The sequence below is a fragment of the Tribolium castaneum genome, chromosome 7 (assembly GCF_031307605.1).
Source record: "Tribolium castaneum strain GA2 chromosome 7, icTriCast1.1, whole genome shotgun sequence".
NCBI classification, from domain to species: domain Eukaryota; kingdom Metazoa; phylum Arthropoda; class Insecta; order Coleoptera; family Tenebrionidae; genus Tribolium; species Tribolium castaneum.
Genome location: NC_087400.1, coordinates 16,781,205 through 16,806,841, shown reverse-complemented (window position 1 = coordinate 16,806,841; position 25,637 = coordinate 16,781,205). Strand labels below are relative to the sequence as shown.

General features: G+C 36.5%; 1 protein-coding gene across 1 annotated transcript; it reads right to left on the bottom strand.

The window, feature by feature from the left end:
* Positions 1-7,206: 7,206 nt before the first annotated feature.
* Positions 7,207-8,484, bottom strand: LOC135266764 (uncharacterized). Its single transcript, XM_064358020.1, has one exon. It carries the CDS (start codon positions 8,482-8,484, stop codon positions 7,207-7,209), a length of 1,278 nt encoding a protein of 425 aa, XP_064214090.1.
* Positions 8,485-25,637: the final 17,153 nt, after the last annotated feature.

Genomic DNA, 25,637 nt, shown 5'->3' with positions numbered 1-25,637 from the left:
TTGATGATGGTTGATCGATGTTTAAATGATTTACAACTTATTTTAATTGATTTATTTAATTAATCTTGAATTTTACTTTTGTTTTCTTTTTTCGAAATGGTTTGGCTCGTCTAGTTAATTGATACGCTACATGATCATTTCACTTACCTACGTTGTGTTGTTTTGATGTACGAAGTCACTCTTATAAGGATATCGTAATTTGATCTTAATTCTTATCAGAAAGGGTTCCGGATTTATCCGTAACGCAAGTCCGGATTCAAAGTAGTGTCAAAACGCATGGGAGAAGAAATTTAAACCACAAGTTTCCTCCAAAGTTATTTATTACAAGAATAATGAATATTCCGTTGGATGGATTACAATAATCAATGGTCATGGAAGTTTGATCAAATTTGGCCAATTGTTATTTGTTTTTGTATAGTAATGTCGTCAAAACATATCTCAGAGTCGTAACCACAATTCGTTTGAAATTCCAAGTAAATAGTTTCGAAGTTGCTGAGTGATACGAAAAAGTTTTATTGATATGATATGACGTTAATATTTAACATGAATTAATTTAATTCGATAATGTCCAAATAAATTAACCTACGTTTCAGATGATATTGTTCGAACTCATAGGATCTAGGCAATTGACAACGCGTTTCTAAATTACTTGTACCAAAGGCGGATTATAACATGCTCGCGGAATCTTTGATACGTGCATCGCATTGAATTTTGCGCCCTAGTGCCGAAATTCCGTCTCCGGTAAAAGTCAGGTGATCAACACCTAGAATGAATTTCGAATAAAACCCGGACATACAAGCTTTTACAAATCAATCTGAATAAATGTAGAAGTAATTTCTCTCTAAAGTTTTCCGTCCACGAGCTTTGACAAAGACTTGTGCAGAACTTTGCCATGTCGCGATATCAGTTTATTACAGATAATCACGGATGATTATGTCTGCTCGATCGTCCGTAGTAGCCTGCAAGTACGTGGAAGTACTTGCCGTTGGGACGGGAATTACAACGTCCATTCTAAGTACAACGGGCGGAAACTACGACCTGCCACCGCGTCTTAGACCTTGTTAAAGTTGGGGAAGAGCGTCCCCGGGGACTACGACTCTTCCCATGAAGATGGCCAACTCACGAGCCTGTAATTTCTGATCTGGACGCAAAAGAGAAACACTCTTTTGCTTTATCGCCTAACGCGTTGCGGAAGAGAAATCGTTCTACTCTAAACCTATCCTTAACTAGCAACAAATCCTTCTATTTCGTAATATTTTGGTGTATGCAACCTTAAATTATCTGTGTACAACAGTTTGAATAGCACCGTGGGTTTTGGATTTAGACTTTTGTTGTAGTTGAATATTTGTTTGATGCCGTTTCACTCAAATTTGTCGTAACAGATTTAGAAGTTAGAAGCAAAGAATATAAAGAACTTTTAATATTGTAATTTAAAGGTGGGATGGTTGAATTGAAAAATATGAAATTGTTTGTTGCGAGTTATTTTAAGTTGAAAATGATTTATTTAAAATTTATATAGCTGACGTAGTACGAAGCACAAGAATTTAAATAATTACTGGTCTTTTCGGCATTTCCGATGCTTAATAACTTGGTGGTTACGAGAGAATTTATGAAATGAATGATAATGATCACTATTTCGAAATGACTTAAATGATTTAATATTATAATATTAAATGAATAAAAAAATTAATTAATCCTTTTGAGGGCCTACCTAGAAATTTTAATCCTCCTAACGCAGGGGGTTAGCTGCTTCCCAGGTGTTGTAGTTCGCAGCACTACCTAATCGAACGAACACTAAACTTGTCTCGTTTTTAACTTACTCACTAATCACTAACGCTATCACTTAATTCAAGAATTTAAATTAATTTAATTTAAAATTACGCTTAAATGCACTTAGTACAATTTAGACGCACTAAACGAAGATGTTTTACGAAGTAAACGAAGATGTTTTTTAAATTTATAAAAATTTAAAAGGCAACACGACAATCGACTACCTCGAAAGACCGTCAAAAATCGAATCCCTCCTAAAGTCAAGGGCTCATCTTGCGTAAGCTACACTAACTCGCTTACCCCACTACCCTTGTTAAGTAGTTTCCACATATGCGAAATTTTGCAAATTTGACTCTTATGATGTCTTGGCATTTGATCAAACCTTGTTTAACTTTCTAAATATTATTATTAATTAACAGCTGGGGTGTTTTCCGATTAACAATTTCATTATAATTAAACATTAAATTTGGTAATCGTCGATCTGAACTGAATACAATACAAGAACGCTATGGAATTTCCCCAAATATCCTGAAAGAGAAATTAAACTCCAAAATTGGTTGTTGTCAGGTCTGAAGTTGTTTTTGGGAACACAATGAAATGAATTTTGTGTAACAACAAATTTTGTTTGTTTAAATAACACAGAAAATATAAGGAAGAACCCCGTGAGGAAACTGTAATTTTGGTCGTACTACCCCTTGTTAGATGTCGCCCCCAGTACTACACCGGTACTATTTTAACATTTCCGCGTTTTTCTCCAATTTCCTTAGGGATTTTCCTGTCTACTTTCCTCTTAGGATTATGTTAGTAACGGGCAGCAATCGTGTCATGCAATTTTTTTGCTTACAATAATTTAATTAAATAGAATGATTTATACATCCGAATTTCGACGGCTGCGCCTTAAATATTAGGGTTAAATTTTACATCAAAATGTTCAGAAAAATTTCGCGTGTTTTTCTAAACTACTGGTTTCGTGATCTGATGTTGATTTAACAAAGAAAACGTTAATTTCGCTGCAATTTCTTATAAGGAATGCACATGTGTGCTTGTAATTTGATATTCTTTTAAAAAGCTCTGTTCTGTAACGAATTTGTCAACACCCCCTATTCAAGCGGCACTTGACCAACGTCGTTTTGGCTATACTAATCTAGTTAACAGATATGAATTTCAATCGACCAATTCGTTCTTGAAGTTTTGCAACAATTTGTTAACAATTACGCCGAATAAAATAAATTATTCAATTTTATTTGATGACTGGAGTACACTGCATAAAGACTCAACTTTTTGGTACGAAACGTTACGGGAATTTTTTGAATAAGATGAAATTTTGATTCTTTCTCGAGTTGTTTACTGATCATCAACGTGCCTTAAATTGGCTCATAAATTCCTTTCTTTTTGAAACGTGACTAGTTAATTTCTAAACAAAATTTTGGATTTAATTTTAGGTTTATCAATAAATTTTGGCTATTTTAAACGAAAGTAAATTAATTATGCTTTTGTGAGAAAATCATTGGGTTAGCTGGGCGACTGTGGTGCAGAGCCAGGCCGTCGCCAACCCCCATATCTTTGCATATCCACTTGTTAAAACACATGGCCTTTCGACCACCCAATTTGGCGATTTATAACGTTTTTAACAGTTCTTGGAAAGTTTCGTGGGAACGATAATTTTCTAAACATTTTAATGCTAACAAAGGAATAAATAAGTTAAATTAAAATTTGTTGCAACTTTTGAATTGAAGTTGAATTAATATTGTCAAAGAACTAAACGTTTAAACTGACTCCGAATATTTTGCGCTGGTTAATAAAATAAAATTTTAAATACCGCGATCATCACATTCGCCCCCTGTCTTGCGTTGCTTCGTAGATGCAGCGTAAGACACCGCGTGTAGGTTTGCTGTCCTCTGGTTGGTGGTCGGAATGGTGGAATCACCAGATGGTGGATGCGCCCATAATGTCAGAAACGCTCGAATTGGTAGATACGCCTCGAGATTGGCCCTCATGAACTTCTTGCGGTTTTATTTTAGTCGTCTCGTCGGTGGTAGAATTTCAAATTTGTCATGTTGTATACACCTTTAATTTCGTTCGTCACTGGGTCGGCGATTTGGTATGTGTTTGGATGAGGCTTGGCGATTATTTTGTACGGACCACTGTACAAAGGCATGAACTTGGCGAATTGGTGGGTTCTGGTATCGGAAGTCACTTTGTTCTTCAGTAGGACCCAATCTTCAATTTCCAGTACGGTAACTTCACCCTTTTGGTTTTTCTGCCGTAAGTTCGCATGATGTCTCAAGTATTCGCGAGCCTTTTCATGAATTTCTTCTCTCGTGAGTGGCGGACGTACAGGCAGTAAACCCGATGTGACTGCATCTAGTGGGTTTGGTGGTGTTCTGCCGTACAGGATTTCATATGGAGAAAATCCGGTACTGATGTGTGGCACGTAGTTCAAACAATCTTCGATGTTGCTCAAATGGTTGACCCAACTGGTGTGGTTTTCTCTACAATACGCTCGGAAAATTCTCCCCAGCTCCCGCATTACGCGCTCGCTAGGGTTCGATTCTGGGTGACGAATCGACGAGAGCGTTGGTTGAATGTCGGCAGCTCTCAAACTATTCTGCCAAGTGTTCGAAATAAATTGTGTCCCGTGGTCGCTTAACACACATTTGGGTTTGATGTACCCAGAGAAATCCTCTATGAGACGTTTGGCAGCGATTTTGGCGGTGGCTTTTCTCAGTGGGTAAAGTTTGAGAAACTTGCTGAAGACGTCAATGACCACAAATACATAGGACGCCCCCAATCGTCCTGTTGGTAAAGGCCCATAGAAATCGACGCAAACTAGGTCTCCAATGTGGTCGTAAAGGATTGGCGTTAATGGACCCTGATGTGGACGGTTGGAACTTTTTGTCTTCTGACAAAGGTCACAACTTCGTAGACGTTTCTTAATTGTACGATACATGTTCGGCCAGTAGTACTCGCGCTTCATGGAATTGTACACTTTGGTTGCCCCGAAATGGCCCAGAAGTTGGTGATGGTAATCCACGAGCTTAATTACCAAACTCTCAGGTATGGCCAGGCAAACGTCGTTTGAATTTTGAGATCTGTGAACTAACACATTATTTGTGAAATTATATTGGGACCAAACCCGTTGAGTTCTCGCATCTGGAGCAGCTGCACCGGATTGTTTGTTGGCAATTATTTGACTCAAAACAGGATCATCTGATTGGTGTTGTTTGAGATCGGACATCAGTTGGAGAATTTCAGGTGTGTTGTTGACTTCAAACATTGCAACTATTGGTTGTTCACGTGGATATTCATAACTGGCTTCACCGTCGGACGGGTATCGTGACAGGATGTCGGCAACTACATTATCCTTTCCTTTTACCAACTCGATTTCGTAGTCGTACTGTCCTAGTATCAAAGTCCATCGAGTTAGGCGTTCACTGAGCAAACGACAACGGCTCAGAAATTTCAAAGCTTGGTGGTCGGTTCGGATGATGATTTTTGTGACTTGGATGTAGATTCGAAATTTGTGTAAGGCAAAAATGACGCCGAGTAATTCCTTTTCTGTAGTCGTGTAGTTGAGTTCGGGTCCTTTCAAAGAGCGACTTGCAAAAGCGATCACACCTCGCGAACCGTCTTCCTGAATTTGATACAATTCCGCCCCCAATCCGTAACCAGAACTGTCAGTTTGGACGTAGAATATTTTATTCAGGTCGGGGTAACGTAACAACACAGCTTCGAGGAACAGCTCTTTCACACGATCGAAAGCTTCTTGTTCATTTCGTCCCCATCTCCATTTTTCACCCTTTCGAAGTAGTTTGTTTAAGTCTTGTGTGGCTGCACTGTATCGAGCACAAAATTTTCGATAAAAATTACAAAGTCCCAGGAAGGCTCGAACGTGTTTAGTTTTCTGGGGAACCGGAAAATTTCGGATGGCGCTGATTTTTTCCGGGTCGGCTTTGATACCGTTGATTGTGAGAATGTGCCCCAGAAATTTCACTTCCTTTTGTATGAAATTGGATTTTTCGAGATTTATCGTCATTCTAGCTTGCTTCAATTTTTCGAAAACTTGTCGGAGATGTTCCAAATGTTCGTTTAGCGTTTCGGAAGCCACTAACAAATCGTCGATATAATTCACGACGAATTCGCGAACTTCTGTTCCTAACACTACGTCCATTGCACGACTGAATGAACCCACAGCAGTTTTTAACCCGAAAGGTAGGACTTGGTATGTGTAACTGCGACCGTTGTACAGAAAGGCGGTGTACTGTCTGCTTTCTGGCGAAAGTGGGATTTGCCAGTACGACGATCTCAAATCAATGGTGGACATGTAGCGAATTTCGTGAAATCGACGTAATAATTCGTCAGCAGCGGGTGGTGACTCACAATCGGCGATCATTTTGGAATTGATCATTCGGGCGTCGAGGCAAATTCTCACCGTTCCATCTTTCTTTTTCACTACCGTCATGGGACTTGCGTAAGGTGACGCCTCACGTTTTATCACCCCCAAGTCTAACATTTCCTGAATTGTGGCGTCGACGGCAGGACGTAGAGCAAAAGGTACTGGGTACGGTCGTTTCAAGAAGGGAGTCTTGTCGTGTAGTTTTATTTCGTGAGTGTATTTGTGTGTTAGCCCTGGACGCAAACTAAAGATACATCTGTACTCTTGCAGCAGGTGTATTAATTTCCGTTTCTCGGCCTCAGGAATTTTTAATGGGTCCACCTTGGCTTGTAGGGCACTGGGTGACTCTAAGTGTTGCTTTTTGTTACAAGTCGTGATCGGCGCCGAATGATTGACTTCGATGTGACCAACAAGATCTTCCACATAATCCTCCGGTTCCGGTGGTATCTCCGTGGTTTTTCTAAACGGAAAACTGTGGTGCTTCTCCCCGTTTCTCAAAAGGATTTCGTTGTTATCGAAATCGATGACCGCGCGTTGTTCATTTAGCCAGTCTGCTCCCAAAATGGTTGGCTTGATTAAATTTTTAACGACAAGCGCCACGACGGGGTAGAGATGTTCGTCGATTTTGATTTCCAGGTAACACTGAATAACAACCTGGCAACTTCGCTGGCCGATGGCTCCACGAAGATGGATTGAGGTAACCGGTAATGTGGGCGGTTTGTTTCCGGTCTCGATCAACTTGGACCAAACTTCTTCGGAAATACAGCTGACTTCACTTCCGGTGTCCAAAAGCGCGGTGACTGATTGTTGTTGAGAGATTTGGATCTTAATCTCCGGCACGACCCTTTGTATGTTGTTGTTACCTGCGGCAGCGGATTTAATTATAGAAAAAACATTTAACTTAACCTGGGATGCTCGCGGTCGAGCATCGTTTTCCCCTTCTGTTGACTGTGACGAAGTTGAACGTTTACGTTTCTCTCCCGTCCTCAATTGTTGGTTCCTGCTGTCGCTTTGTGGGCCGTGCTGCTGGCCGGAGTACTTTAGGCCCCGTCCTGTACTCCGCCCCCGTTTCCCGAATTCTTGGAGTTTCGTGATGTTTCACCCTGCGCTCTCGAACTTGTGTTGTTGCGGTTGTCGTTGGGGTTGTTTTTGCGCCAGTGATTGTTGCTGTTGTTTCCGTTGTTATTGTGCCAACGGTTGTTGCTGGTGCTGGGTTGGTTGTTGCGCCATTGTTGTTCGTCACTTGAGCGTTTTGGGAAACCATTTCCACGATTTGCAGGAGCCGCAGGACGAGTTACTTCGTGGCGGTCAATGTTTGGCCGCGGGCGCTTTGGCTCGTTACGCCGCTGGTGGTCTGTTGCGCGGGGTCGTTCCCTGGGAGCGATGTTGGTTTTCTCTCCCGGATTTTGTCCCGGAATTTCTTGAGCTGCCAGGAATTCGGCGGCATCCGTGGTGGTACAGATTTTCTCTAATACCCACAACGACTGTATTCTTTCGGGGAAGTGACGCAGTAATTCATCCAGCAACACTTCCTCCGATAAAGGTGTTGTTAACATGTTCGCCATGTCGACGTAATAAGCAAAATGCGACAGCATCGTGCCCCTGGTTTCGTCATAGCGGCCTGTAGCGATTTGAAATCTGATGTCCCGTTGACGCTTGGCCGACCAGTAGGTCCGGAGAAAGTCCCGTCGAAAGTCCTCGTAACCACGCCACTTCTTCTGGAATATTCCCGTCCAATGTTTGGCATTGCCTTTCAAGCAATCCATGGCGACTCCCAAAAGACGCTGCGAGTCGAGCCCGAAAAAACGTCCATATTCTTCAATGGCTCGTAAGAATTTCACCGGATTTTGCCTTTTCAGGCCTTCGAAAGATGGTCGTTCAGGAGCTGGAAGTGGGCGATCCAGCAAGCTCCGGAGTACTCCGGAAATTGCGGCCACATTGTCTGTTGTGATTGGCATAGGTGGTGAGGCCATCACTGCTCCCGAAGTCGCTGATGTGGTCGAACTTCCCGGCTCTTGCACAAGAGGGCTCGCAAGAGGGGCTGGTTCCGGAGCTACCGGAATTTCCGGGTCGGGTTCTGGCGAAGTCGTCCCGTCGCTAGGTAGTGGAGTGACTTGCCAACCATCGACATCAGCGGCGGCGCTGGTACTTGGACGTACCTGAAGGATGGCTTGCGGTCTTTGAACCGCTGTCGACGTCGATGGCGCCGCGAAGTTTGGCACATTCCTTGGTTGTTGGGAGTTTAACCAACGAACGAACCACGTCGGCATTTCTTGCGGTGGGGCTCCGGCGTTTCCGGTGTTCCTGTTGTTTTCCATGTCGACAACCTTCAATCTCGGGTATCGAACGATCAAATAAATTGGAGTCCTTGAAATTTTAATAACACAGCAGTATCTTATTTACGGCAATTTTCCCCTCGGAAATGACACTTTATGACTTTGAATCCTGGTCACGGCACCAAAAAAAAAAATGTAGTGAGACCGTGATTGATGATGGTTGATCGATGTTTAAATGATTTACAACTTATTTTAATTGATTTATTTAATTAATCTTGAATTTTACTTTTGTTTTCTTTTTTCGAAATGGTTTGGCTCGTCTAGTTAATTGATACGCTACATGATCATTTCACTTACCTACGTTGTGTTGTTTTGATGTACGAAGTCACTCTTATAAGGATATCGTAATTTGATCTTAATTCTTATCAGAAAGGGTTCCGGATTTATCCGTAACGCAAGTCCGGATTCAAAGTAGTGTCAAAACGCATGGGAGAAGAAATTTAAACCACAAGTTTCCTCCAAAGTTATTTATTACAAGAATAATGAATATTCCGTTGGATGGATTACAATAATCAATGGTCATGGAAGTTTGATCAAATTTGGCCAATTGTTATTTGTTTTTGTATAGTAATGTCGTCAAAACATATCTCAGAGTCGTAACCACAATTCGTTTGAAATTCCAAGTAAATAGTTTCGAAGTTGCTGAGTGATACGAAAAAGTTTTATTGATATGATATGACGTTAATATTTAACATGAATTAATTTAATTCGATAATGTCCAAATAAATTAACCTACGTTTCAGATGATATTGTTCGAACTCATAGGATCTAGGCAATTGACAACGCGTTTCTAAATTACTTGTACCAAAGGCGGATTATAACATGCTCGCGGAATCTTTGATACGTGCATCGCATTGAATTTTGCGCCCTAGTGCCGAAATTCCGTCTCCGGTAAAAGTCAGGTGATCAACACCTAGAATGAATTTCGAATAAAACCCGGACATACAAGCTTTTACAAATCAATCTGAATAAATGTAGAAGTAATTTCTCTCTAAAGTTTTCCGTCCACGAGCTTTGACAAAGACTTGTGCAGAACTTTGCCATGTCGCGATATCAGTTTATTACAGATAATCACGGATGATTATGTCTGCTCGATCGTCCGTAGTAGCCTGCAAGTACGTGGAAGTACTTGCCGTTGGGACGGGAATTACAACGTCCATTCTAAGTACAACGGGCGGAAACTACGACCTGCCACCGCGTCTTAGACCTTGTTAAAGTTGGGGAAGAGCGTCCCCGGGGACTACGACTCTTCCCATGAAGATGGCCAACTCACGAGCCTGTAATTTCTGATCTGGACGCAAAAGAGAAACACTCTTTTGCTTTATCGCCTAACGCGTTGCGGAAGAGAAATCGTTCTACTCTAAACCTATCCTTAACTAGCAACAAATCCTTCTATTTCGTAATATTTTGGTGTATGCAACCTTAAATTATCTGTGTACAACAGTTTGAATAGCACCGTGGGTTTTGGATTTAGACTTTTGTTGTAGTTGAATATTTGTTTGATGCCGTTTCACTCAAATTTGTCGTAACAGATTTAGAAGTTAGAAGCAAAGAATATAAAGAACTTTTAATATTGTAATTTAAAGGTGGGATGGTTGAATTGAAAAATATGAAATTGTTTGTTGCGAGTTATTTTAAGTTGAAAATGATTTATTTAAAATTTATATAGCTGACGTAGTACGAAGCACAAGAATTTAAATAATTACTGGTCTTTTCGGCATTTCCGATGCTTAATAACTTGGTGGTTACGAGAGAATTTATGAAATGAATGATAATGATCACTATTTCGAAATGACTTAAATGATTTAATATTATAATATTAAATGAATAAAAAAATTAATTAATCCTTTTGAGGGCCTACCTAGAAATTTTAATCCTCCTAACGCAGGGGGTTAGCTGCTTCCCAGGTGTTGTAGTTCGCAGCACTACCTAATCGAACGAACACTAAACTTGTCTCGTTTTTAACTTACTCACTAATCACTAACGCTATCACTTAATTCAAGAATTTAAATTAATTTAATTTAAAATTACGCTTAAATGCACTTAGTACAATTTAGACGCACTAAACGAAGATGTTTTACGAAGTAAACGAAGATGTTTTTTAAATTTATAAAAATTTAAAAGGCAACACGACAATCGACTACCTCGAAAGACCGTCAAAAATCGAATCCCTCCTAAAGTCAAGGGCTCATCTTGCGTAAGCTACACTAACTCGCTTACCCCACTACCCTTGTTAAGTAGTTTCCACATATGCGAAATTTTGTAAATTTGACTCTTATGATGTCTTGGCATTTGATCAAACCTTGTTTAACTTTCTAAATATTATTATTAATTAACAGCTGGGGTGTTTTCCGATTAACAATTTCATTATAATTAAACATTAAATTTGGTAATCGTCGATCTGAACTGAATACAATACAAGAACGCTATGGAATTTCCCCAAATATCCTGAAAGAGAAATTAAACTCCAAAATTGGTTGTTGTCAGGTCTGAAGTTGTTTTTGGGAACACAATGAAATGAATTTTGTGTAACAACAAATTTTGTTTGTTTAAATAACACAGAAAATATAAGGAAGAACCCCGTGAGGAAACTGTAATTTTGGTCGTACTACCCCTTGTTAGATGTCGCCCCCAGTACTACACCGGTACTATTTTAACATTTCCGCGTTTTTCTCCAATTTCCTTAGGGATTTTCCTGTCTACTTTCCTCTTAGGATTATGTTAGTAACGGGCAGCAATCGTGTCATGCAATTTTTTTGCTTACAATAATTTAATTAAATAGAATGATTTATACATCCGAATTTCGACGGCTGCGCCTTAAATATTAGGGTTAAATTTTACATCAAAATGTTCAGAAAAATTTCGCGTGTTTTTCTAAACTACTGGTTTCGTGATCTGATGTTGATTTAACAAAGAAAACGTTAATTTCGCTGCAATTTCTTATAAGGAATGCACATGTGTGCTTGTAATTTGATATTCTTTTAAAAAGCTCTGTTCTGTAACGAATTTGTCAACACCCCCTATTCAAGCGGCACTTGACCAACGTCGTTTTGGCTATACTAATCTAGTTAACAGATATGAATTTCAATCGACCAATTCGTTCTTGAAGTTTTGCAACAATTTGTTAACAATTACGCCGAATAAAATAAATTATTCAATTTTATTTGATGACTGGAGTACACTGCATAAAGACTCAACTTTTTGGTACGAAACGTTACGGGAATTTTTTGAATAAGATGAAATTTTGATTCTTTCTCGAGTTGTTTACTGATCATCAACGTGCCTTAAATTGGCTCATAAATTCCTTTCTTTTTGAAACGTGACTAGTTAATTTCTAAACAAAATTTTGGATTTAATTTTAGGTTTATCAATAAATTTTGGCTATTTTAAACGAAAGTAAATTAATTATGCTTTTGTGAGAAAATCATTGGGTTAGCTGGGCGACTGTGGTGCAGAGCCAGGCCGTCGCCAACCCCCATATCTTTGCATATCCACTTGTTAAAACACATGGCCTTTCGACCACCCAATTTGGCGATTTATAACGTTTTTAACAGTTCTTGGAAAGTTTCGTGGGAACGATAATTTTCTAAACATTTTAATGCTAACAAAGGAATAAATAAGTTAAATTAAAATTTGTTGCAACTTTTGAATTGAAGTTGAATTAATATTGTCAAAGAACTAAACGTTTAAACTGACTCCGAATATTTTGCGCTGGTTAATAAAATAAAATTTTAAATACCGCGATCATCACAGTACTCATAAAGTTGTTTTGGAACCATTCGAACAGCCGCAAGTTTTTTTTTGTGACATTCGGAAGTTTGATGTCTTTTTATATGTGTAATACTTCCTTTTATAAATTTATTGCAAATGCTACAATAAGGGCTGTTATCTTTATTAATGAGCCAAGAACCAAACGACTCAAGCCATTCACCCCTAAATTTTTGCTCATAAGATTTCTTAATCTTTTTTACAGAAGGTTGGTCACTTTCATTTCCACAGTCCTTGGATTCTAAAGTGTGAGGATCGATCATAGGATCGACATTTTTCTCTTCCAAGACTTTGTTCTCATTATTTTCATTTTGAGAAAAGTTGTTGTTAACACACAAAGCAGTAGCTGTTCTTTCTAGCCTTTGTAATCGTTTCTTCCTTTTTATTAAATTTCACTAAATACCTAAAATTAAATAAAATAAACTGAGCAATGAAAATACCTTTGCGAAATATATATTTACCTGTCCATTATTGATTAATTTCCTGGGATTCACGTGTAAATCAAATCAATTCAGATTAATTCAGACATGTTCACGCAGGCTCACGACGTTTTTTTGTCTCTGTCATTTGTCAATTTGTCATTATCATCTGATCCTCTGCTCGAGCTTACTGCTTAAGTTGTCAAAAGTTATATCACAACACGAGGAGGGAGTTCCGTGCACTCGTGCACTCCGTGCATGTATGAGTCAATGCTAGTATTTACCACCACTTACTTTTAAAGTGATTCTCTCTAATATAAGCAATTAACACTATACATGCAAAATTGTTAGTTAAACAATTTATTAGATGTCAATTAAATGTAGAATTACGAAAATTTCATTACTGTTTTCGACATAGTTCCAAAATCATCACCAGAGGGCGTCTAGTTAATTTTATTTCCGAATAGCGGTGACAAACTATCAAATATTTTTTGAGGTTATGAAGTGTTTAAATTTTGGATTGTTCGTTGGTGGTGAAGGTGTCGTATGGTGTCGTTTTCTTTAAATACAATTAAAATTGTGCAATGTTTTGGAAATTGTTTCCTTGAGGTCTTGTTTATTACGCCAATTAAAATTAACAAGTTTTTTAACGGTTCTCCTTTTGCTAAGTTAAACTCACTATTTTTGGTGCCCTTAGAAGATGGACTTTGTAAAGAACAGTATCTAAAGTGGGAATAAAATAGGCTACAAGAAAATGTGTGGATTGCCCTAAACTAAGATGTAAGTCTTGTTAATAGTTGGAGTCTGTAATCAATTTTATGCATTCCTGCAGGTAAGAAATAAAAGCTCTGAAAGCTGGAACTGAATATGTAGGTACGCAGCCCATCACCAAGAAGCAAGACTTTAAACATCAAATTTGTAATTTTGAGCCAGAAGATCACTCACTCTGTGAATGCTTACTTCGGCTTTATTGATTTATGGACTCTTTAAACAATACATCTATATGCACCAGAATTCAGTACATTATATCTGTAATATACTTACAGGTCACTTACAGTATGTAAGGTTATATAATTTCAATTTTTATGTTATGTTTTAGTAATTTTATTTATGAAGCTTTTGACAGAAATATTGTGAAGAATCTACCAGTGCAACATTATTTTTCATCTGTAAGATTTGAGTAGACTAAAAGAGGTGATCTTCATTAATTTAGTTTTTAATATCAACACTACTAAATCCACTACTTTAAATTTGTAATTATAATATCAAGTACGTTTCACCCTACAGTTTGAAACAGTTAGGGCCGGTTTATAGAATGCTCAATTTAAATTGAACGCTCTGTTAAAAGTTTATTTTGTGAAAGAGAGCAGATTCAATTTGGTCACGTGACCAATTATTCAAGTATTTAATTGCGAATGACGTTAATGACGCTTTTATAAAAGGGCCTTTAGTTTACATTGTTTTTTAATTTTTTAATAATTAGAGTTCAACTGATAAAAAAGGATAAAAGTTTATCAGTCCGCGCACTGCCTTTTGCCTTTTAATTTCCACCATAATTTTCGTTTGTCATTCACTGCCGCTAAAATCAGTATTACTGTCATCCGAATCTTCTTATAGGTTTATTATTATCTGAGCAATCTCATTTCTATCGAACAGCAATTCACGTTCCCACCATTGTTTTATTATTTTATTTGTGTGGTCAATAGAATTGCTCCATATTTGTGGTGTTACATGTTCCAGAACTTCTGTCCACATTTTCACACTGAGTTTTCACCCCCATATCCATCCCGACCCTATATGTTTTGAGTAATAGGTTTTTGTAATCGTAACACTTTATGACCATATCGTTCTGTCATTTTATCCGCAACATAGGGTTTGTTTCTAAAACGATTATTAAATTAATAATTAAAACAATAACACGCTTTTGTCCAGTCGGAAAGGATACTAGCTGTCCAACTTGATTTTTATTATCTTTTCTATGCTGTTTGTTTCATTAAAAAATTATTAGCATTGGTGTAATGCAACTTGAAAATTTTAGGATGGACTAATTAAGAAAACCACATAAGATATGTCAAACGGCAAAAAACTGATTATTTTGGGTAAAAGTTTGTTTATATTACTCTAAAACTGGGTGCACAAGTCCGGTTTTAGAAACGAAGATGAAGCTTCAATATTATGTTTCTGAAGTCATTGTCTAATTTGTTCCTTCTTCCAAGTACTATTTGGACACTTATTTTTCAGTGTACTATGGTAGCTGGCATTGTCCATAATTATTAACGATGGTTCTTCTAAATTTCGCAAAAGCTGGTATTCAAACCAATGTAAAAAGTTGTCTTTATTCATTTCGCCATGGTAATCTGGGTTTTTAAAATTTGATGAAAATACAAGAGAAGGTCCTTGAATAAATCCATCTTTGTTACCCGTATGTAGTACAATATCTCTTAAATAAATAAGATAAAATAAGATATTCTTATTTAGGTTAGAAATAAGGACATATGGCAGAAAGACGGAATTCAGAAAACATTCTACTTATCTGCTTGTTATCTGCTGAAGTAGTTCAAGTGTTATTGGTACGGTGACTGTAATTATTATATTTATTATAAATATTTTGGGTTTAAGAAAAAGACGTTTAAACATTATACTTTTTGAAGAATTTTTTTATTGTGAATTTTTTACTTTTATTATGAATTTAATTTTTATTTTTTTGTATGCAACAATTTAATTGTTTTGAGTGTGAAACACATATCTTTTTATCATAATTCAGATAAAATAAAGAGCCTGATGATCTGGCGATGCAACCCAAAAAACAGATTTCATTTCCGTCTTCATCTAGTTTTAATTACAGATTGCATTTGCAATCGCAAGCTATCTAATGTTGCTCTGACAGTGCTTGGCAAGCTCTGACATCGGTGCTGGTCTTTATTGTCACATTGTACCATGCATTGCTGTTGCTGCAATGAATTTGTTTCCCCAACGTTTCTCGAATAGACAAAATTCTAGTGGCATGATTTTTAAACGTCCTGAGAGGAAACTTAGATGAAATTGGCTTTTTTGCAAAAGAAGAAAACACACAGCTAGGTCTTTGGAAAATAAAGTTCGTGTAGTAGCTTATATAATACAGAACCAACGGGCATCAGCCAGACTTCAGTTTGTTGTGTTCTGTGGCACAATAAATTTCGTTCCTATCATGTGCAGATAGCATACAAGAACTTAGGAAAACTGAATTTTATTATTATTATTATTATTATTATTATTATTATTATTATTATTATTATTATTATTATTATTATTATTAAGGCTCTGCGATCGGGCAGAGGTCGAAACCTGTTGTGCCCGCGCCAATTAGGGGGTTATAACCAAGAAAACAAATTCAAACATCTTACTTTTTCCCTAACGAGAACTTCGGTGCACGAAAATACTAGTGTTATGAGGCATAATAAGCGTCGTAGCGGATCTTGAAGACCATGGAAGAAGGGCTTGTGACAACACTGGAGGGGAGGGCGTTCCAGGAATTAAAAATCCTATTAGTTATAAAATTCTGTCTGACACTTGTTTTAAAATTAGGCTTTTGCAATTTATACAGGTGCCCTCTAGTACAACTAGAATTGATTCTAAATAATCGATGTATAGAGGATTTTTTGGAAGTAATAGCTTGGAAAGTTGTCAGGAGGTCACCTCTTACGCGTCTATGGGCCAGTGTTGGTAGGCGCATCAATGTGAGTCTTTCCTCATATGACGGACAATAAGAACTGCGAAAAGGCTGCCTAGTCACCTTTCTCTGGACCTTTTCCAGAAGTCTTATGTCACGTTGTAGCACAGGAGACCACACGGCGTTGCCAAACTCTAAAATAGGACGTACATAACTCTTGTAAAGCTTGGAAGATGACGATAAATCGGCAAACACAAATGATTTACTAATTAAATAGAAAACCTGGTTTGCCCTCTTCACAATTCGGTTAATATGCTCCGTCCATGAAAGGGTAGAAGAAATTGTGACACCTAGGTCAATACAAGAATCGCTATTTGAGAGAGAGACATTATTGATGCTATAAGAAACCTTGGGGTTATTTTTGCCCAAGTGTAGCACAGTACATTTACTAAGATTAAGTGGAATCAACCAGATCTTGGACCATTCATATATTTTAGAAAGGTCATCAGATAGCACGGAGTTATTGCTACTGCAACCGTATAACTTTAAATCATCCGCATACATCATAACGGTTGATGCTAAATTATATCCTATATCAGCAGTATACAAAACAAAGAGAAGAGAACTAATACAGAGCCTTGCGGCACTCCGCTCATCACCTGCCTGGAAGTACTAAGACTGTTGTTAACACATACTTTGAAAGTTCTATTACTCAGAAACGACTCAATCCAATTGAGCAGTGATCCATTGATTCCATTATGTTTTAATTTGTACAAAAGCCTACGTCTCGGAACCCGATCGAAAGCTTTAGAAAAGTCTAAATAGATGATATCTGCTGCTTTATTAGCATCAATAATATTGGTCAAATCCTCCAAACAACAAAGAAGATTTGACACAATTGAACGACCCGGAACAAATCCATGCTGTTCTTCTGGAATCCTATTAGTGGTGACTAAAAAATCTATTAACTTATCAAAAATGAGCGATTCAAGTATTTTAACAATAACCGAAGTGAGACTAATGGGACGATAATTAAGCGGGTCAAATTTGTCACCCCTTTTAAAGATTGGTTTAACAATGGCGGTCTTCCAATCATTTGGCAATTCACCAGACGCTAAAGAATGGTTCGTTATAGAACAAAGAGGCTTGGTTAGAGACGAAGAACATTTTTTAATTATCAGAGGACTTAAACCATCAGGCCCAGGAGATTTAGTTACCTTAAGTTTATTTAATTTGTCGCGTAGCTTGGCTTCCGTAATAATTATATTATCGATACACGATTCATTGGGTGCAGTAAGAGGGCAAGGAATTGAGGTAGAAGGTTCATCAGTAAAAACTTCGCAAAACTTATCGGGAAACATGTTGGCATTTGTAATGTCGTTCTCACAAATGTCTCCCGACGCGTCTCTAAGTTTTGGTATGGTTACAGGACCATTGAGTTTGGTACGGATGTATTTAAATAGTCTTTTGGAATCGGCAGAGTTAATAATATTTCTCTCGTAACGTGCCCTAGCATCTCTAATGATCTTCGTCAAATTGTTTGAAAAAGCCCTATGATTTTGATAGTCTACTATACTTTCGGTGCGCCTATAAGCTCTCCAAAGCGCTCTCTTTTTATTTATTTGCCTCAATATTTTACCGTTTATCTAAGGCTTCGACGAGGATTGTTTCTTCACAATTTTACGTGAACAGCTCTTTACTAAGGAGTATACCGTATCTTTGAAAATTTCCCACATGCATTCAGTGGACAGATTCAAAAGCACTGCATTCTAATTAATCTTACTGAGTTTCTCATTCAACTAGTCGAAGTTGGTAGACAGTTTAGTTTGACGGTTGACCCGGCCAACTGCAACAAAACACAGCTGAAGATCAACCTTCAGCACGGTATGGTCGGATTTTCCAAGAGGACTGAGATATTCCAAACCACTGACAAGTGATTCGTCAGTAGTCAATATAAGGTCAAGCACCGAAGGTGATTGATTGACCCGAAAGCGCGTAGGTTTAGATATTATTTGAGAGATCCGAGAATCAGAACGGATATCCAAAAAGAGCGGGGAGGATGGCTTGATAGCCTGAGGAGAAACTCGGTTCCATACTATATCTGGCATGTTAAAATCACCAAATATGGGCATTTTCAACTAATTCCCTGACTGGCTGCAACAATTTCGGTGTAGGCGTCAGACTTTCTGTTGAATCACAGGATTTTTTTTTCTTAGGATGTGGTGTATCAAGGTCGTCATCATCTTCTGCATAGGAATCAGAGGATCTCACGCAATCTGGTATAGGGGAAATATCGTCTGTGGGCGGTCGCTTAGATCCAACGTCGGTGTGCGAGACATTAGGGCAATCTTGGGCAAAATGCCCAAGTTGTCTACATTTAAAGCAGACGTCGTCAAAATTTAGAAAAATGCGATAGTTGGTGTCCTCGTATTTCAGAACAAGAGAGGAGGGGAGATCAAAGGAATCTTCTGGTTGAACGTAAACCTGTCTGCGGAAACTTAAAACATGTTTGTATTCTTCATGGTTCAAAGCCGCTTTGAGAAATGACATTTTAGAGACTAAGGTAAATCCTATTCTTTTAACCATTTCTTCAACAATGGGGTGCGGAATAGACGGGCACACATTGGATAGGATAATACGTCTTGCTGGGTTAATTAAACGCCTTACATTTACCACGTTCTCTTTAACTTTAATTGCAGGGTGCTCAGAAATTATTTGATCGACGAACGATTTATTACTCAAGTATATGCAAATCCGATCATTAGACATTCTGGAAGCAAAACTAACATTCTTAGGAGCAACTATATCACCTATAGCCGCGACGTAATCAACCAATTTTAAATCTTTAACGGCACCTAGCACAATAGCTTGGTCCTTACTTGGGAACAAAGACTCAGAAGTCTCCATTGGGATTTAAAAGATAATAAAAAAAAATAGAGAAATAAGGCATGTATTAGCTGCACTCGCCAACCGGCGAGCGCAAAACGGGAGCTCGATAACCAGCCTTCCAAAGAAAACTGATATCTCGCACTGCAAACAATATCAACGAGAATATAAGCGCCGGCTGAGATACATAAGTATGCCAAAATCGGAACAGACTCACCGAATTGCAAAACGACAGATACAGAGCCCAAAAACGAACCGTTCATCTTCACTTCAAGAAGAATTCTTGAAGAATTTGACCACAAATTAGAGTTTTGTCCCTTTATCAGAACACAATTGCAAGTTGGCAATAACTTTATTCAGAAATTTTAATTCAGTGATGAAGCCCAATTTTCTGCCATTGCTATGCTCAGAAAAATTCACTGTGGATAAGTGAAACACATTTCCAATAGTTTTGGTGAACGTTTAGTATGGCATCTTGCATCTTCGTAAATTACATAATCGAGCCTTTCTTCTTCAAAAAAAAAAAAAACAAGCAGGAGACAAAACATTTTGAACACATTTTTTGCTAAAAGTCATTTTTTTGTCTCTCCGTTTGTTGTAATTTATGATTTCGAAAAAACTGTTTACCACCTTTAATGTTTCATTTTCTCATTCTTTTTGTATTGGAGTTTACACTGAAAAGGCTTTTCTACCCTTTCTGTCATTCCGCGAGAACTGAATGACACTAATGATCGTTCTCTGCGCTGATGTCAGAGGGACATAAGATGATAGATAACTTGGATTCAACTTGCAAATCGTAATTGAAAACGGTTTAAAGTCGTAAATGAAATTTTTTTTTGGGTTGCATCGGCAGGTTTTCAGGCTCTTTATTTTGTCTGAATCAGCCTGAATTTAAAACAACATTTTTGGCCTCCTCCAAAAAAATTCTGAGTGCGCCACTGCCTATAAATAATTGTCTGATACTTTTGATTTTATTTTATTTTATTTTTATCGTAATTTTCCTTAACATAACATTTACGAAATGTTGATTCGTCAGGAATGTTACGATTTATGTATTTTTTTAAAATGACTTTAAAGGATTATTTTTTTATAGAAATATTAGCTGATATAAAAGTTTTGCACAAATCGTCTTTCGTTTAATATTCCAGTTAAATTTTTTATGTCTTTGGGTTTTAATGTGTTGTCGTAGACAGTTTTTGTCTCTAAAAGATAAATGTTTCAAACGAACAGTGCAATGCACTTGTTTCTCATCCACGTATGAAAAATCAGGAAATTCTTCTAAAAGATGCTCCATTTTTGCGAAAAATGTAGAAAACATAAATAAATATTAACTAATACATTTTAAATAAATTAAATTCAAAGACATCGAGACCTTCATTGTCGCCACTGTTCTAAAATAAAGTCACTAGATTAAGGTAGCCATTTGGTGATTTTTTTATTCTATGTGGTGATTTTTTTATACTATTGGTGATTTTTTATAGTATCGGTGAAAAAATTAACAAAAATTTCTTAGTGCTTGTGATTCCTTTCTGAACACGTTACTCACAGATAATGAACAACTTTTCTTTACTTGTATAATAATAATACGCCACATAAATCATGGATCTGGCAAAAACTTTTATTTTGTATGATGGACGAATACATTTTACAAATTTCAACGGAGTTATCACTTTCTATCTTATTAACGATCTTTTGTCATCTAGAAACTGCTTTGGTATATGGACAGCTTTGCGGTACAATTTTTTTTGTTCATTGTGTCTGCGTATTTACATGGTTTTTGAAAGGGTGTTGGGTTATGCCTAGGTATTTGACCTGGTTGCTTCTTGGTATATTTTTGTCATTGATGGTGAGGATGTTTTTTTTCTTCGGGTTTGAGGCGTTTCTTTTTGTGCGTAAAGATGATGCTTTGACTTTTGTCTCCGTGAATTTTAATCTTCCATTTGGAAGCGCAGGTTTCTATTTCTTTTAGGAGCTTTTGTAGACTCTTAGTAGACCTGCTGTTGTGTTCGTTGTCTTAAATAGTCGTCTTTTATAGTAAAAGTGAATGAGCGGTTTTCAAGATATGACTCAAAATAAGCTTAATTAGTGCCGTGGAAATTTCCAGTTTGGTCACTTTGTGAAGTAGTTTTTGTACCCTGACCTTGTCGAAGACTTTGGCTAGCTATATCAAGTAAAACGATACCGGTTTTGATCTACTTAAGATAGTTTCGGTGATTCGTAGTAACTAGTGGGCGGTGAAATGCTATGTTATAAAACCAAATTGTTTAGAGGGTATGAGGTTTCTCTCTTGTATAATTTTTGAGGGTGTGTTGTAAATTACCTTAATTACCTTAAGGCCGGTCTACAGCTGTTCGTTGGATTTGGGTTTATTTCTGTTTTTTCATCTAACATTAACCCAGCATGTCGTTCGTGCTTGTCAAATATCTCCACCTAAACATTTGTTGTAAATAAGAAAATAAATAACATTTTAAGTATTAACCCTGAAGTTGTTACTTCTATTATTCCCATTTAAACTGCCCATCAATATTATGTTCAATATTCAACCTTACATTTAAGAAATGCAAAAAATTTAAATGTAGTTAATGACATCCACCATTTACCTTTAATATAGGCAGTTCAGAAATATCTTCCAGCACATATGCATTGTGTTCTGATATTAGTTTTTAATTTTTTTAAATATACAGACACCATTTCTGCAAAAGTATAAAGAACCACAGTATGGCTATGCACTTTTTCCAAATGTACTTTTTTTTTCACATATGCATTGTGTTCTGATATTAGTTTTTATTTTTTTTAAATATACAGACACCATTTCTGCAAAAGTATAAAGAACCACAGTATGGCTATGCACTTTTTCCAAATTTACTCTTTTTATTCTTGTCTTATGACAGTGATGTTGCTGATAAGATCCTGTGACCATTTGTTAAGGCCTATTTTGCCACAAGCTTGGACAATATTTTGGTTTTTTTTTGTTTACGTTTCTTCAAGAATCAGTCTCTGGGTAATGGAAATACTGATAATGAGGTTCATCGGCATATACAATAGGAGGTATGAATATTTGAGAAATACAAACTAAAATTGAATGATTTTGAAACCTTTATTATTATGGTTATATTGAAAATGTAACACAGTGTTGTCAGATCTTCACATTTTGTTTTTTTTAGGAATTGTATTTTTTTTAATTCGAATAACTGTTAGATAGATAATAAATTAAACAATTAAAAAGTTGACAAAACAAGTTTGTGTATCTCCAGATTTGTTTAAATGTAGCTTTTAGAAATTTTTTCAAGATTTTTTGTAGTAATGTGCACATGGTTCTCAATACCGTACCACTTAGTTGGTGCGCCAGATTTTGTATTGTAAGATTGGTTGATTTTGAGGGCTTCACCAGCTTCTGTTTGAGTGCTTACTCAGAGATAGTTCGCCGTAATTTATAGCCAATCAGCAGACTGCGCGCGAATAAGTCACGGAGATTGCACTTTTGAATTTCATACGTATGTATATGCATGTTTATGTGACTGAGAAGGTTATAATTACGGGAGAAGGAAAATTGTAATATACAAGGTTATTCCTAAAATATGGTGCCACACTGTATGGGGTTATTGCGTGAGAAAACGTTTGCATATTAACCCTTAGTCGAAAATATGTCGTTTCTCACCTGTAGCCAGTTTGGTCTAAATACGTATTGCTATTTTGTTCAAATTAAAAAAATTCGATATTTATTAGCAGCTAAAAATATAGCTTATGAAGGGTTTTTGAGTTAGGGGTAATTTTGTTTTTGGTCGTAGTACCTAGTAGTTTTTAATTTTTAGTCAATTTAATTTAAATAAAGAATTTCGTCTTGGAAGACGAGAGTTTAAAAAACTAGCATAATGTTGGTGATGGCCGAATAAAATTCATAAGTTTTTGTGGTTTTTATTGAAAAAAACGAACTAGAAGTAACACCGCACCAGCGCCATAATCGCCATCTTGCCTCAGTTGGGGTAACAGGACTAACAGGACTTCCCACCTCCGACGAGCGCGAAATTTTAAATTTGAAATTATCCTCAACAGTTCGGCCAGCCGGACATTTAAATCGTCCTCGATCCGACGATCCCTAAACACCAAACTGCCTCACAAATAACTTACTCTACTTAAGACAATACAAAAATACATAAATTTATCATAAGACATAAAGTGAATCTGTTGAACCACATAAGTCAGTCATAAAGACATAAGTTCATCAAAACTACATAAGACGTGTCATGAGACATAATTCATCAAGAGCGAAAACTTTCATAAAGCAAACACACAAATGTAACATGTAACATAAAGGCATAACATATATTAAGCGTAAATAATACATTGTCAAACATAATACATAGGTATTCATCATAAATCTTAAACATAAAACAAACTTAGGATAATAAAAAAACAAGTTTTTTTTTTCAAATTTATAACCATAAGGTAAAGGTGTCAAAATCGGATAAAGTAGTTATACTACAATAGTCAAAATCGGGTAAACATTAATAACTAAGCTCAATCTAAATTGATCCATGATTTTAAATGAGACGATTCGATAGCACTTTTATAAGGCGTTTGAGTTATTTTCTGAGTTTCTGACATCCTAAATTAGTGGTTTTAAACCTACTAGTGTACTATGACATCATTTTAATCTGTAAGCAAGTACATCATGCATCCGTAGCTTGTCTTAGTGGAGTTTTAGAAAAATGAGGCGTCTAAGAAGCTGATTACTGATCTGGTTAATGATAAGCAGAGCTGGTAAAGTGTGTTATTACATGAAAATCATGAAATTAGTTATGAGACAGAAGTATCTTTCAATGTGATTTATAATAATTTCTAATGTTTTCTTACGAAATGGGAATAGAAAATGTTATTGTACCAAGAGTGTATTTTTTACTCATCTGAAAACGGACAGAGATCGTCAAGAGTAGTTCCTCAGGTAAAAAATCTATATAAATTTAGATATCTAAACGAAACTACTGGCATTGTAGGTTAAAACTCATCATTCAGATATAAGAAGCATTCCAAAGCGGCAATACCGAAATTTTAACTGACTATTTACATGTCAGTGATGTGGATCGTAATGAATTGTTTGCAGTTTGTTTTTTTGACTTGTATTGTAAAAGTTTAAAATCTCTTCTACAATAAGTTGTTTTGAGCTGTGTTTTGGAAGCGAAGTGAGCGCCAGCAAAAGCAATATTATTTTACACAATTAAAGTTATCTTTCTCTAAGCTATGTTTATTCAACGTTTAGAAGAAATATTGATATTTTTATTACTTTAATGTTGTCAACCCGTTATTTGATTACTTCTTTTTAATACTAAGAATTGTATCAACAAATGTTTGACAAAACAAAGGTACATGTATAATTCTGAAGAAATAAACTTATCTACAAGATATTAATAGTTAACAAAGACCAAACTCATTATAAATAAGGAACAAAACTTTTATAAATTCTATTTCAAATCTTTTAAAAAAATTGCTTCAATGCAACGTGAAATAGTTCATAAATTTAGACAATCTCTACAAAAAAGTTTTATGTTATTATAAGATCCTAGGGTTAGATTTAGTGAAACGAAAATGTCCTAATTAAAGTAAAATAATTATGAAAAGTAACAGTTTGTGTAATGGTTTGAAAAGATTTCATGCGATCATGTGAATAATTAGAATAGGTATTTTTTGTGATTGATAAACCGAGGGAAAAAACTTTCATCCATTTCTTCATTTATGATATTACTTGTAGATTCTGATACATAACTCATAACAGATTCATCATCAGATTCTGCAAGTGATATTATTACTGGAGGAATATTAGAAACACTCGCACTACCCATTAAATGCACCCAATCATCCCGAATATTTTTTTCACAATGGCTCACACTATGCGACCACATTTCTGGCGTAAATTTCAGCAGTGCTTCATGCCAGAGATTTGAAACTTTCGATTTTGCAGAAGGTTGTGCAGCAGCAATATGTTTATTGAAGTATTGTTTACAAAATCCCCATACCATTTCGATGGGGTTATACTGACAATGATAAGGAGGGAGTCTTAACACTGTTACTCCATAATTAGACAATAATTCATCAATTTTAATTTTTTTTAAAGATGGCACATGTGGTTTAATAATCGCTTATAATTCTTTCTTTTTTAAATTGCTACCAAAGGGAATTTTGTGGTGATGAAGCCAAGACTCTAATTTTGCTTTCTTCCAGGAAAGATTGGGTGCTGGTTCACCAAGGACCAAATGGTATAGTGCGTTATCCATGACAACGACGACGTTACCATCGAGCAATTGAATGGCTGGTATAAGTTGCTCTTCGGTCCACTGCTGAAACAGCTCCCCATTCATGGTTTTGTGATAATCCCTACTATCTATTTTACTATTTTTAAATGTTAATAATAATAATAA